The sequence below is a fragment of the Oculina patagonica genome, chromosome 4 (genome assembly GCF_052425735.1).
Source record: "Oculina patagonica isolate OP01 chromosome 4, crgOcupat, whole genome shotgun sequence".
Taxonomy (NCBI): domain Eukaryota; kingdom Metazoa; phylum Cnidaria; class Anthozoa; order Scleractinia; family Oculinidae; genus Oculina; species Oculina patagonica.
In genome coordinates, this window is record NC_135761.1 from 33183391 (window position 1) to 33197555 (window position 14165).

The 14165-nt window shown below is 38.5% G+C and overlaps 1 protein-coding gene across 1 annotated transcript; it reads right to left on the reverse strand.

Moving 5' to 3' along the window:
* Window positions 1–798: 798 nt before the first annotated feature.
* Window positions 799–2097, reverse strand: LOC144652316 (uncharacterized). The gene is made up of 2 exons (XM_078512366.1): window positions 2007–2097; window positions 799–1313 (listed from the first exon to the last, which is right to left on the reverse strand). The coding sequence occupies exons 1-2, from the start codon at window positions 2074–2076 to the stop codon at window positions 859–861; spliced, it is 525 nt and encodes a 174-aa protein (XP_078368492.1). The 5' UTR covers window positions 2077–2097; the 3' UTR covers window positions 799–858.
* Window positions 2098–14165: the final 12068 nt, after the last annotated feature.

Here is a 14165-nt window from a genome sequence, read left to right on the forward strand (position 1 = left end):
CTTCCCATAATCCTTTGCGACAGAAAAAGTTTAAATGCCAAATAACTTTTTTAATTTAAAGCCAAGAAGTATACTACCTCATATAGAAGTAAGCCTAAGCATAAAATACCTCTCGTATAAAACTTAGGATGGTGACGTCATCAATCACTATGCCCGAAAGTGCGTTTTTGCCCATTATGAGAAAAAGACTTGGTCAATTCAAAAGCGGTCAATTTCATTAAATGGATATTGGTTTGGGGGATTTTAAAATTGACGGGTTACATCTGGCATATGAAAATTAAGAGAGTTATCCACAGTTATAAAAAAGTTGGAGTCTGGGTCCTAGTTCGTATCTTAGCTCGCTTTAAACGCAGGGAAACAAAAATGTGCATGTTGATAGATACTTTTTATAAAAATACGATTTGTTATAATATTTTTACTATGACGTAATAGGTCACGTGATTAGAACGTGTGGAATGTTTTATATCGCCTGAAAACTTATTTCCTCCAATAACTTCAATTTGGTTATGGTCAATGTCCTCCTTTGAAAAGTCGCCTTTGAGGTTCAGGCCCCTCCCTCGCTATTCCTATAAGGGGCTTAGCCAAATTAAGAGGTCGATTTAGCTCTCTCGCTCTCCTTTTAAAATGACGACATAATTTTCGTCTAGTCTTTGTAGTTTAAATTCCTCTCCTGGAGGAAACAAGCAGTCAGTCAATACCTTGAGAGTACCTATTTGTGATTTATAATATAGTAATAGTAACTTTGCGGATCATTATCAGCAGCTGGGCACAAACCCTTATTTAATTCATGTACTTTGTCATCATGTCTTATTACCCTGGTTTGATATCTTGAGCTCAGGAATACTTTTCTTATGTAAGCTATGCCCTTTTGTGCCCCATATATGGTATATCTGGTGGGTTGGGGTAATGTTTTCTTGTGTCATCAAGGACACACTGGGGCATTAGCTCCCGTAGCTCTGCCTCACTAAGGCTGGCCGAGGTTTTCCGTTCAATGTAAAGTTCATGACTCCACAAACCCCTATCTTTTAAACTCTTCCAAAACCTCCTGTAATTCTTATGGTGCTTGGAATGATTAGTGATATCAGGGCCACAAGACCCTTGTATGCGAGTAATCTCGCTTACAGTTATACATGGCCCCATGAGACAGTGTGGGCAAGGAGGGTGGTTCTCCAACCCTCCCAGGACACTGTCTGCCCAAGCATCTGACTGTTGTGCCTCATTAGCAGTTGTAACTGGGACAACAGCAGGAGCTGCTAAAGGTGCTTGTGCACAGGGGGTATCTTGATTGGAGTCCCTGTTTTCTGAGACAGTTCCTAGAGGAACAAACAGTTGGAAATAAGCATCATGACAGATACAATCTACAATTACACAACCTCAATCAAGCCATTTTCAGAAACATCAACTAAAATGTGGTGACTATTACATTTTATGAAACAAACTGTTGTAACATTCACTACACTATAGAAAAAATAAGGTAAACCATCCTGCATATTACCACATTTGAGGAATAATTTGAATTACAATACCTGTTAAAATTTTACATGGCCGCACAACTGCAAATAGCCCGAACCAAATTGTAACACCTAGCTAATTTTTAACGACCACTGCAATAATTAAAACGGCAGATGAAGGCTCGTGCTTATATAAACTTATAATTCATACGAAGATCATACACCAAAGCTACTCATAAAATGTCAAAGCTTACTTGAAAATTATACTTCTTACCCATGCGGCCAAAATTATACTTCTTGCCCATGCGGCCTGTTCGCTTATTATAACAGGGATTGTTTTTTGTTGTAGTTAAATTTGTAGGAAACCATGTAACAGTTATGCAGCGAACAGTGGATGGTAATCCGCTTCATACATTCCGGAATAACAAGTAAAATAACAAAACAGTTTGTTCAAACGCATTTGCATCAGAATAAACCCGACGGAATACTGTACATCAAATAAGAGTTGCAATAAATTTACATTTACATTACTTAATTTTGTGGACAAAAACTCACCTGAATTTGGCCGTTGAGAAACGCGTCTGTGGCGAACAAACTCCCAGTTCTGTGGCATTCTGGCCGACATAACTGCTCGCACTCTCCCCACTTCTTCGGGCACATCGATCGTAACCTCGCATAACAAGCACCAGCATTTAATTTATTGCGACTGAAAAGGTTGAAAAGCTTAATGCCAAAACTGTACTTACTTGGAAACGAATCATTTTCCGCTGAAGACGATAACAGATGAAACAATTTACTCCAAACGACTGCTGGCAGCACAAACTCGCATAGAATCGCTCGCTGCACGTGAGATACGCGAATCCTTGCGATAAGTTATGTATTAAATTAAGCAAGAACCAATAGAAACCGTTTTTATACAAGTATTCTTTATTTTGACCAATGGTGAGGTACAATATATCGAGCTATCGCGATTTGTTCTCGCGACACGTGGGAAGATTCAAAATGGCGGCCGCCATGTTTAGAGGTTAATAGACAACTAATAAAAATCTTCCTTAGGAAGATTTCCTTTTATAGGCACCCCCCGCGTTTAAGTGGACATAATGTGGCGACACTTCCCTAACAGCCTCTGTTCTGCCATCTCTGGATGTTATGAAAAAGCTGTTGACAAAGAAAGGATAGTTTGACAATGCTTTATAAAATAAAAATTACTTTTATTTAGACATGGTGATGATGAAAGCTACAAATGTGCAAATTTATTGTCAGCACAAGAAACTCTTTCCACAAATTTAGTTTAAAAATGCCTTTTGATCAGTGTACCTTATGGCTATTTTCCCACCAACATGAAATATTTTTTATAGCACAACTAAAGCGTGCCCTCTGATTGCTGACGTATGCCTTCAACCTGTAGTGTGCGCGCTGATCTGATGCGACATGACACAAGAAAGTGCCACTACTTTATGAGTTTTACATGTTTTCTCGATTTCGATTTTCTTAAACATTGCCATCTTCTTGGCAGCGGGAGTCTTGATTGCAGTTTGTGTGGACTCCCTGTTAAAGAAGTTAAATGATTTATATGTAGTAGATAAAATATGAGCGGGAGATCTGTATGGGCGTTTACATTGTAAACGGCCATACAGATCGGACGCGAATATTTTATTCTACTTGTGAAATGAAGACAATATATTGAATGCAAAGTATTGTTATGCGAATCAGTAGAGATCTGTATCAAAAGTTAATGAATACTAATTAGCTGAGCAGGAGTTTGTATCAAAAGTTAATTCTACTGTTTGATTTGTATTGGGGTTTACAGTTGTGTACATGTGATCTGAATTCTGTGCTGGGATTGGTTTGCACCCTAATGAATAGTTATTGAATTTTACAATGCTTGTTAAACAACCATTCCTGTGACTTGATATCCAAGTACTCCTTTTTACTCGTGAATGTAATGAAACGAGTATGGTTATGGAAAGTGATATGCAAATTTTCACTCAGTCAGTCGGTCGGTCGGTCGATGGGCTGTTAAGTTTAATTTATGAATAATAATTTATGCATTTGTGACCTCTCATGCGAAAACGTACACTAAGGGCTTTATACCGAACGGGTAACGCACGGCTCACAAAGTTGTATGGAACGGGTGAAACTGCCCGGCTGAACGGCTTGTAATTTATTCGGAACGCACGGTTATAAACAACCGAACGGCTGTCGAAAAATTTGGAACGCACGGTTATGAACTACTGAACGGCTGTCGAAAAATTTGAAACGCACGGCTATGAGCTACTGAACGGCTTACAATTTATTCGGAACGCATAGCGATGAACGGCGGAACCTAAAGTTTTAAACAGATAGCTGTAAATGCCCGAACGCGAAAAGACAGAATTAATTCGTGATTGTATGCAGACGGTGCGGAAATAATTATACTAGCGGCGGTAAATTTTAAGCTTAAAACAACAAAAAATAACTTTGAACTGACAACCAAATGTTTCGGAAAGCCATTAATAATTTAAATCTCTTCGGCTTGAACCCAGAGTGGCTAAAAAGTATAATAAATTTTAATTGATCAAGCGAACAATCAAAGATATAAACGTAAACATACTGAGCATGAAACGAGACGCAAAAGGTCAAATTTTAATTACATTCGACATTTTGTCGCTTTCTTTCGTTTGTACGTTCGAGTTTCTTTCTCCAGACAATCCTTTTTTTGATAAGCATGCTATTCTATACTGATATTAATTTTTATTATAACTTAGGCCTGAAAACAAAAAAGCAAAACAAAACAGCTGAACTGCAAGGGGACTCTGTTCTGCCTAGTGAAGCATGACTTTGCGAGTCAAAATCTGAAAAAATTTGCATACGATTGACAAATCACCGTGACAGAACTCTGGTTCTATTGGGCATAAATCGGTGATTTAAACGGTCAAATCTTCGTTAAACCAAGAAATGATGTACTATGATAGTAAATATGATGCGTTCTGAACATTTACCAACTTTTGGCGAGATAAATTTTCGATCTTTTGGCACACGCCGACAAGTCTTGTTTGCTAATTGATTGTTTATTGAAGCATCAGGGCAAACAGCTAAAAAAAATGCTAACTCTGGTTCTATTTGGCATAAATCGGTGATTTAAACGGTCAAATCTACGTTAAGCCAAAAAATGATATACTATAATAGTTTATATGATGCGCTCTGAACATTTACTAACTTTTTTGGCAAAATAAATTTTCGATCTTTTGGCACACGCCGACGAGTCTTGTTTGCTAATTATTTGCTGTCACAGGCTAATGCACAAATGGAGTACTCTTTAGAAGAGTTCAACTGTCGATGAATAGAAAACGCTGTTTCTCTAATCTTGAATGAAATGGAAGAAAGAAAAATACGTTTAGTGCCCTGTTCGTAGCCAGAGTAAAAGAGGAATCCGTTTGCATTTCTTGGGTTACGTGAATGATGACCTTAGCCGTGCGCACGGATGTAATTTTTTTTGGAACGGATGACCTTAGCCGTGCGCACGGATGTAATTTTTTTCGGAACGGATGACCTTAGCCGTGCGCACGGATGTAATTTTTTTCGGAACGGATGACCTTAGCCGTGCGCACGGATGCAAATTTTTTCAGAACGGATGACCTTAGCCGTGCGCACGGATGCAAATTTTTTCAGAACGGATGGTGAACGGCTCCCGCACGGTTTTCCGTGCAGGAACGGAAAAGCCATAGTGTACGTTTTCGCGTGAGAGGTCACATTTAATTATGGGCTGTTACCAAAAGACCAAACCCCTAACTGCTCGACCACTTCGGCGAACTAATCATTTGAGTTGAAAATTAGCATATAGATTTCTTTGTGTTGTTCTTACCCGCTGACCGATACCGTAGGTTCAAAGTTTAATGGCTTGTATGTATAAAAGCTTCTTCGAATGGCTCGATTTATAGCTCTTAAGAATTTCACATGACAAATAGAAGAAAATAATAATCTTATAAAAAATATGAAAATCCTCGAAGCACTGAACTGATATTCCGTGTTTTGATGGAATTTATTAGATTTTCCAGGCACGAACTGTGGACTGCGACTCTGTTGGGTATTAAAAGGTTGATTTCAGGACAATTGTATGAATAAAGTCCAATTTTAGCAGTCTCTGAATGTTTTATAGTTCCAAGCGTATTGTATGATAATCGATAGTCATGATACGTAAATAATTTATCGTAAAAAAGCTCGCCAAACTGACGAATTTTGTTGCCTTTTAATAATATACTGTATAGTACTGTACTTGATTTGCATCTCTAATAGATTCATAAAAAAGGAGAAAGAAAAAAAAGACGTCGTATAAAATTGTAAAATAGATTGTCGTAAAAAAAAATTAATCGTCCCCGCTGAGAATCGCACCCGGGCCGCTGGACTGGAGGGCCAACGCATTACCACTACACAACGCGTAAGCAAGCTTACACTTTATGGTAGAAATAAGTGTTATATAACGAAGGCTTTTGAATGGATTACCCGCGTCCGCTGTAAACATAAGGAACCAACGTGATCATATCTCCCTTCAAACAACTTCTATACTAACATGCCGCTCAAAAAAGGACAATCATTTCATAGCTCTACACCAATACATTTAGTATTCTCATTCACGAGTGGGCTAACAAAGCGCCTTTGATTGTATTTCACTGAGGGCTTTCCTCCGATGATTTCCTCTAATAACTTCAAGTTGGTCACGGTCAATGTCCTCCTTTGAAAAGTCGCCTTTGAGGTTCAGGCCCCTAACTATTCCTATTAGCGAAATACTATTGGTGAAATTCAGAGGTCGATGTAGGAGCTCTCCTTTTAAAATGGCAACATAATTTTTGTTGGGTCTTCTTAGTTTGAATTCCTCTCTTGGAGGAAACAAGCAGTCAGTTAAGACCTTGAAAGTACCTATTTGTGATTTATAATTTATAACATAGTAATAGTAACTTTGCAAATAAAATGGCGAGAAAATGCAACATTTCAAAATTTCACAAACACAAAGTATCATAAAGGCAACCCTCCAAGTTAATATAAAAAGTAAAATATAAAAAACATATAAAACAGATCTAAAGATATAAATGTCCCTAAATTCTCAAACTCCTTTTGCAGTCTACTTTACAATTTGAACTGCTGAAAATGTTTTAAGATGCAAGTTTGTAAGTTCTTATCATCTTCAAACGGCAATTTTTTGTGAGGAATATTGCTTCAAACGTACTGTATTTTTTGCCTTGTTTGCCTGCTTTATTAAAGCGCATGAGCACTTTCCAATTTTGCATCACACACTCTCCATCTCCTTCTCTTTCAGTGTCATCCAGTTGCATGAGGAAGACTACCAGTAAAAACATTATTTAGTTCATCGCTCGAAACAGAGTAACATTTATGTACTTTTGTGACAAAAATTTTTTCTAGAATGATTTCAAAGTACCTACTATAGTTTGATGACACTTTTGCTTCTCTCACTGTTGCTTCTGCCTCTTTAAATTTTGCGTAGGTCACATGGAGAATAGGCTCTTTCTCGCCATCAACTTTACTTTCCCTCTTCAAGATGTAATTAAAATGCAGAGTAGCCAGTATTGTTCTGTAAAACAGTATATGTAATTTACAATACATATACCTACACGTGCATACCTGCACTTTCTGTACTTGGCCGAGTGGCCCATGCTGTCATGGCGACCATCCCCAGCCAGCACCATTTCTTGATCTTTTAACTTTTCGAGGAGTTTTTTCTGGTAATTCCTCCAGAAGCCAACAACCGAGGGGACACATACCTATGTGTTGAAACACAAAAAGCACCTTCCTTATCAAAGCACCAGCACAGAGCACCGCAAAGTTCAACAACAGGGTCCCAGCCAGGAACCGGCCCAGAAGATGTGGTTGGCTTTTCCAGGTGTGCGTTTTCCCACAGTTGCGCACTCTAAGCCAATGTTTGAGTTACAGCAACTTTTGGCTTTGGGAAGAAGCACAAGTGGATGGATTGTAAAAGAAGCAGCAACTTTGATAAGAACACAATTCCTTTTGGCTCTTCTTTGATATTCTTTCCTTCGCTGTCTAGCCTAGAAGACAGTAATAACAAATTCTATGGAATTATCTGGAAAGAAGCACAAAAGATCTTATTTTTGTTATGATTGATATTATTATGGAACTATTTGGAAATTTTATCACATTTTTAAAATGGAAAACAATAGGTTAGAACCACAAGTACATAGGAATATCTGGGATAATTTTAGACAGCTTAAGCATGGCCAAAAAAATTATGCGCATTATTAAGCGAGACTTTTCAGTGAAAAAAAAATTATTAATTGTGATCACTTGGCAGTCTTACCAGTATTCACCGTAAGCATCCGGTTCTGCTCTTGAATTTCTCGGAATTTTTCCACCCACTGCTCTTGATTAGTGGCAAGTTTTTTCTTTAGCTTTGTTATCTATCCTTTCATTTGCGCCACTTTACTTTTCATGGCCTTGCATGACAGACATAAACTGGTTTGCATTTCTTCAGTGACCTACAAATAAATTATCAATGATTAGAACTACAGATCATGACAATAGGTACTAGTACATTTGTACAGTGTCTATACTGGCTCAAATAACCAAGGCAAACCTGTCATCACTTACGATAATGATCGCGACCAAATCAAATATTGGTGGCAAGTTCTAAAATCCGTGTGTAAAATACCCGCGTTTATAAGAGAAACTGTGGCTCTTGTCCTCCTCACTTTTAATTTTCTTTTTCTTGAGCTGCAAAGCCAGGTCTCGTGATTTCAGTGGCTCTTAATTGCAGCACCTCAAGAAAGTTAAACAGTACTCGTTAACGCCTTCCACTACATTCAAAGGATTATTTCACGAGAGGAACTAATCCTTTCTTGCTAACAAGCATGCTTATAAAAATAAATACTTTGTTTTAAACGGGGAAGCAAAGCAGTAAAACAACTTTTAAACAAAACTTCTTAAGTGTCGTAAAGAAACTGTGTAGAATGCTTCAAATTTGTAGAATGATATACTATGAACAACCTCCTAAAGTAAAAATATTAGAATAATGATAATGATGTTGATCACTATCACAATGATAGTAATGTCCACCATTTATTTACATAGCTCATGGACTCTGGCAACAAATGCATGTCTCGAGTAGCTCTTCAAGAAAGGACAAGGACGGCGAGAAGTATGGCGGTGTTTCTTTGAGGTTCTTGACATCAATTTCAAAATAATCGCAAATTGTACGCAGCATGGAAACACTCAGCTTTCGTAGTTTATCTGATCTGTACATATTGCAAAGATTAAAAGTGTCAAAAACAGTTGGGTGTTTAGAGTCACCTCCTCTAAGACAGCTGCACGAGCTGCCCCAATGTCTTCAGTAACGTTTTCCTCTGTTTCTGATTGATCATCATCTGAATGTGCATGCCGCAGTTTGGAGGCTTTCCTTGAAAAATATGGAAGGATTTGCCTGGCTGTTAGGAATTCCGGCACTGTGAACAGTTTTGCCCCTTCGTTTCGAGCATAGTGCATGTCACGTAATTTTTTTAAGTAAAACCATCGAGCAGCACCGTCTGCAAACTACTTGAGTTGTGAACATTTTTAATTTATCCTACGCATTTCGACTAGCGCACACTTCTTCAGAGAGTTTAACAATACAATCGGTTATACCTGTATATATACCTAGAGACAATTCTGCATTTTGCAAAAAACAACACCCTACGGATATGCGTATACAAACCGCAAAGTAATGCGTCTAGGAAACAGGCGGAATGATATTAAAGGTATGACATATTTTGAGTGTGACATATCTATTTGGGGCCCACAGATTTAGCTAAAACTGTGGGCCCCAAAAATTAATAAACTTACTTACAAAGATGAGCTAAAGTTACAGTAGATTTGTAACAAACAGTGCAATCCAAATCTGGAAGCATCTGGTTAATAACATGCTTAATACGTGAATGACTATAGTTATAAGTGGTTTTGAAGACAATAGTCTTGTTAACCTTAGACCTATTTTAAGGTTTTTGCATAAGCCACCTTCTCCTGTCACTGTATCTTATTTCACGAAACAGTGGGAGCAGAAATCTAAAAGGATAACCCCTAACTGGTAACCGCCTCCAGAATTTCTCCCTGGTCTCGGAAAAATACTCAAAGGAAGAACTTTTTCTAGCGTACCTCATTAATCCCCCCTTAATAGAGGCTTTCTTGTTGCTAGATGGATGAAATCTTTTTCATAATGATGCATAAATGCATTGGCTACCATGACAGCAAATGGGGTGCACATGGTGATACCATACTCTTGATGAAAGAAGACTTCTCCAGGGAGTCTAACAATACAATCAAATATACCTGTATATATACCTAGATACAATTCTGCATTTCGCAAAAAAACAACACCTATGGATATGCGTATACAAAGCGAGAGTTGAAAACACTGACCCCCGATCCGCGGACTACCCACTGACCCCCCACTCCGCGGATCACCTTCGGACTACTCCGCGGACTACCCTTACGGAGTACCCCTACGGAGTACCCTATAAAATGAAACGAATTTATGTTTACGGGAAAAAAAAAAAAAAAAACAGGAGAAACCTACCTGTGCCACTTGCACGATCGATCGAAACAGCCGCCATCTTGTTTACCTCGATCCAGTCCTAACGGGACTAGCCTAGTACTAAAATCGGGAACGCCGGAACGCCGGAATACTAAAACCCGGAACAGATAAAATATATCGTGTAACCCTTACAAATATATAAAGCTAACCGTAAACAGGCTAACCGAAGTTCATAGTAGGTTTACCGATGAATAGTAGGCTAACCGAAGTTCATAGTAGGCTAACCGAGGTGAATAGTATGCTAACCGGAGTGAATAGCAAGCCTACTATGCACTGCGGTTAGCCTACTATTCACCTCGGTTAGCCTACTATTCATCGGTTAGCCTACTATGAACTTCGGTTAGCCTGTTTACGGTTAGCTCTTTATATTTGTAAGGGTTACACAATATACATTTTATCTGTTCCGGGTTTTAGTATTCCGGCGTTCCTGGTTTTAGTACTAGCGGATGAAGTCCCGTTTGAGTTTGTAACAAGAAGGACTGGATCGAAGTAAACAAGATGGCGGCTGTTTCGATCGATCGTGCAAGTGGCACAGGTAGGTTTCTCCTGTTTTTTTTTTTTCCCGCAAACATAAATTCGTTTCATTTTATAGGGTACTCCGTAGGGGTACTCCGTAAGGGTAGTCCGCGGAGTAGTCCGTAGGTGATCCGCGGAGTGGGGGGTCAGTGGGTAGTCCGCGGATCGGGGGTCAGTGTTTTCAACTCTCCCGTATACAAATCGCTAAGTAATGTGTCTAGGAAACAGGCGGAAAAAAAAAGGTGTGACATTTTTTGAGTGTGACATAACTATTTGGGGCCCACAGTTAACTGATATATATATATTGATGCATGTTCAATTACTTTGTTTGAGTGGTTGGTCCGGATTTGGCAAAGAAGGACACAAGATTGCATAAATGTATTGTGGTAACCAAGCGAGTGGCTGTTGCATTGTGGGGATTTGCACTGCTGTGCGGATTTGTTGTTTCCACATTCTCTCATTTGCACTTCTCCTGCAGTTGCATTGCAATAGACTGCCACTCCAGTCCAGGGAATTGAACACCTTGTACCGTAGCTTATCCACCTTCTCACCAAACAATTTGATCAAGATCCTTCCTCCAGCGATATTTTTCTTTTGCGCACAACTATCATCATTGGCTGCAGTTGCTGTTGACGTGTGAACGGCATGGGGATTAGAAAATGGCGGTGCCATCATCTGCAACGTAGTTGGACCATAAAATTGACAAGAAATATATGGAAGGAGTCAATGGTACGCCGGGTGTTGAAGTGAGTACCGTTATCAAATGGCGAATAAGTGGATCCGGAGGAACATGCATCTTTCCTGGAAAAATTAGAGATGAGATGGAGAATGTAAAAACAGAGAATCAACTGAAATTGCAACAAGAAGGAAATAATAATAATAAAGTGATGTTATGTATATCAAATGATCCGGAGGACCATTAGCAATGCATAGATTTTAATTTTGTCAGACGAGTAAAAAAGAGAACAAGTTGAAGTGTGTGTATGTTTTCCTTGATTTGTGAATATATCACAGCAAAGTGCCACGTACGCGCAAAACAAAAATTCTACAAATTCACTCACCCTTCAACGACTTCCTTCAAGAGGCTTCTTTCCATATTGTAGGGACAGAACCAGCCTTCAAACGTCTCTCTGTACCCTTGTCATGGACTGCATGTGTAAAGCAGTTGCTCGTGAAGTGTAGCGAGTAAACACCAAACAAATCTTTTGGATTGAAGTTGTTCCTGTGTTGTAGCACAAATCTCTCTTACACTAAAAGGAAACCTTCACTCTAACGATGAGGTGAGGTTGAGTTGTTTGAAATTGTGCCTTAATTCCAAATTTTACAGGTAAATGGAGAAAAAACATTTAATGGTAAGAAAAACGGAAAAGATTATGTCTTAAATTTCCTGTGTACCACCATTTTGGATTTTATGACATGTAATGGTTGCCCAATTGTTTCACACAAAAGATCCTTTGCTTCCTAACAATAGCGACAACCATTACACATCATAAAATCCAACTTGGGTGGTACGCACGAGATTTAAAAGCAATAATCTTCCCGATGTTTTGTTGCTATTAAATTTATTTCTCCCTTGTATGTAGAATTTGGATTTAGGCATTATTCAACATTCAAAGTCAACTTGCCATAAAAGTGGAGGTTCCCTTAACACGTTCTGTGAAGGTTCTTGGAGACACCTGCATCGAAATACCTAACTCTTTGTTTGAAACACTATAACAATCTTGCACTACACCACGTCTTGGAGCCATTTTATAGCTATCGACCCAAGAAAAAACACTTTGGATACAATGCTGTTAGGCTACCAACACCCATAACATAAAATAGGTTTCTTTCAACCACTTCAACTTTGACAGGTGCCTGACTGCTAAAATCACCAGTGCATCTTACATGCTGGGGAGTGTGTCTCGGCCTCTTGTCAGACCTCCCAGGGGTGCTTGGTTTACGACCAGTAGGGCTAGATGTGAAAAAACGGACAGGATACGCAAGGTTGTTGTCCACACCTGAGGCATCTTGCACTGAGGACATTGGATAATCTTGTGTCGCGACAGAAGAGGTTTCTTTGTAAGATGGTTGCGTTTGTAACATGCCCTTAGTGGAAATTGAGTGAAACTGACAGATCTTTCTTTTTCTCTGCTCTTGAGAGAGAGACAACCTCTTGGCCGACACGATTCTCATGTAGGCGTATTCTGGACTTGGTCTGTATGGACCCTCATCAATCAACGCTCTTTCTCTGTTGCATTTTTGTTCTTCTGACAGACCTTGTAGTAGATCTACACATTCAGTCCACGATTCATCTTATGTAAGATGTTTGAAATCCAAGTTAAGTAAAATTATCTCACAACGGAACTCTTTTTTTGAGATGTTTAAGATTTTATACATAGTAAAGAAACGATCAACAATGGTTTGGTGACCAAACATGATAACATTATACAGTGTCCAAATGGTATCAAACATGTTTGATCAACGGTAAGAATTAGCTGCAAAGAGTTAAGTTGAGAGGGCTATTGTGTTTTTGTTTTATTTAGCAAGCCAAAAAACAGTCCCACTGGCACAGACACTGCTTAAATAGATCAAGCATGGTATCGATTTCTTCGTCCCTCCATTTCCTTTCCTTTTGTCTATCTGTTTCATCACTCGTCGCTATCTTGTAATTAGCTGATTATGGATAAATCAAATGTTTGAGGATTTTACAAATATATTAAACAAGGTGTTAAACAGGAAAATGATTAGTCACGAAACAATGTTTGGTCCTGTTTGATCCCCAAATATTTCCTGTTTGGACAGCGTTTTACAGCTCAAGCGTGTTACTTCAGTGTCATCACAGAACTCTAAAAGATCTTAAATAAAAAACTACACTAATTATAGCTTGAGGCTTAATGTCCCAAACTGTCACAAGCATATTATTAGCCAATAGAGTTATTAGGATTAGGCAATTTTAAAGAAACCTAAACTAAGCAGTTGCTTGATTATTCTGTTCTCTTGTTAACAAAATCAATGTTATTTTGGAAAGGTATTTAGGGGGGTTGTCACATGTTGAGAAGCTTTTTGAAGGGGGGAAGGTCATTTAAAACTTTACATTGGCTTTCCAACTTCATTCTACTGGCTTCAAAGGTGAATAAAGCAAAGGTTCATTTCACTTTTTGCCAGCACATTTGCTCTACTCATTACTAGTCATTTAACATGTACAACTGAGATATAAAAATGGAATAACAGATTGCAACTAAACAATTCCAGCTATAACTATGAGCTTTACACCAGTCACAAAGTTCACCTATTTTAGTTTTACAGTCTCCTTCGAGAAACTCTCTGTAAATCTCATCCGTTTTATAAGCTCATGAAGTCTTTTTTAAGATTAAGTATCCAGGGATCTTCTTTTTGCTGTCATCTTTTGTGTTTTTTAAACGTCTCCAGGTATTCCTTGTTCCAGAGGAAGCCTTTGGAAGGTTCTATACCTGCAGTGTCCTTCATATGTTCTCCCATGCAAAGAGCACCATCTTCTCTTTAACTTCATGCAATGCTCCATTTTTTTCTTCATTTGCTTGATGCATTTATTTTCAAGTGTAAATCAATCTCTCAGGTTTCCGCATTTGTGCTTTTCCCATTCTTTTTCCACCTTCTTTCAG

Coding starts and splice junctions, on each gene's coding strand:
- LOC144652316 (XM_078512366.1), bottom strand. CDS start 2,076: ATGTCGGCCAGAATGCCACAGAACTGGGAGTTTGTTCGCCACAGACGC. Junction 1,314..2,006: donor TTCTCAACGGCCAAATTCAG/GTGAGTTTTTGT, acceptor TTGTTCCTCTAG/GAACTGTCTCAGAAAACAGG.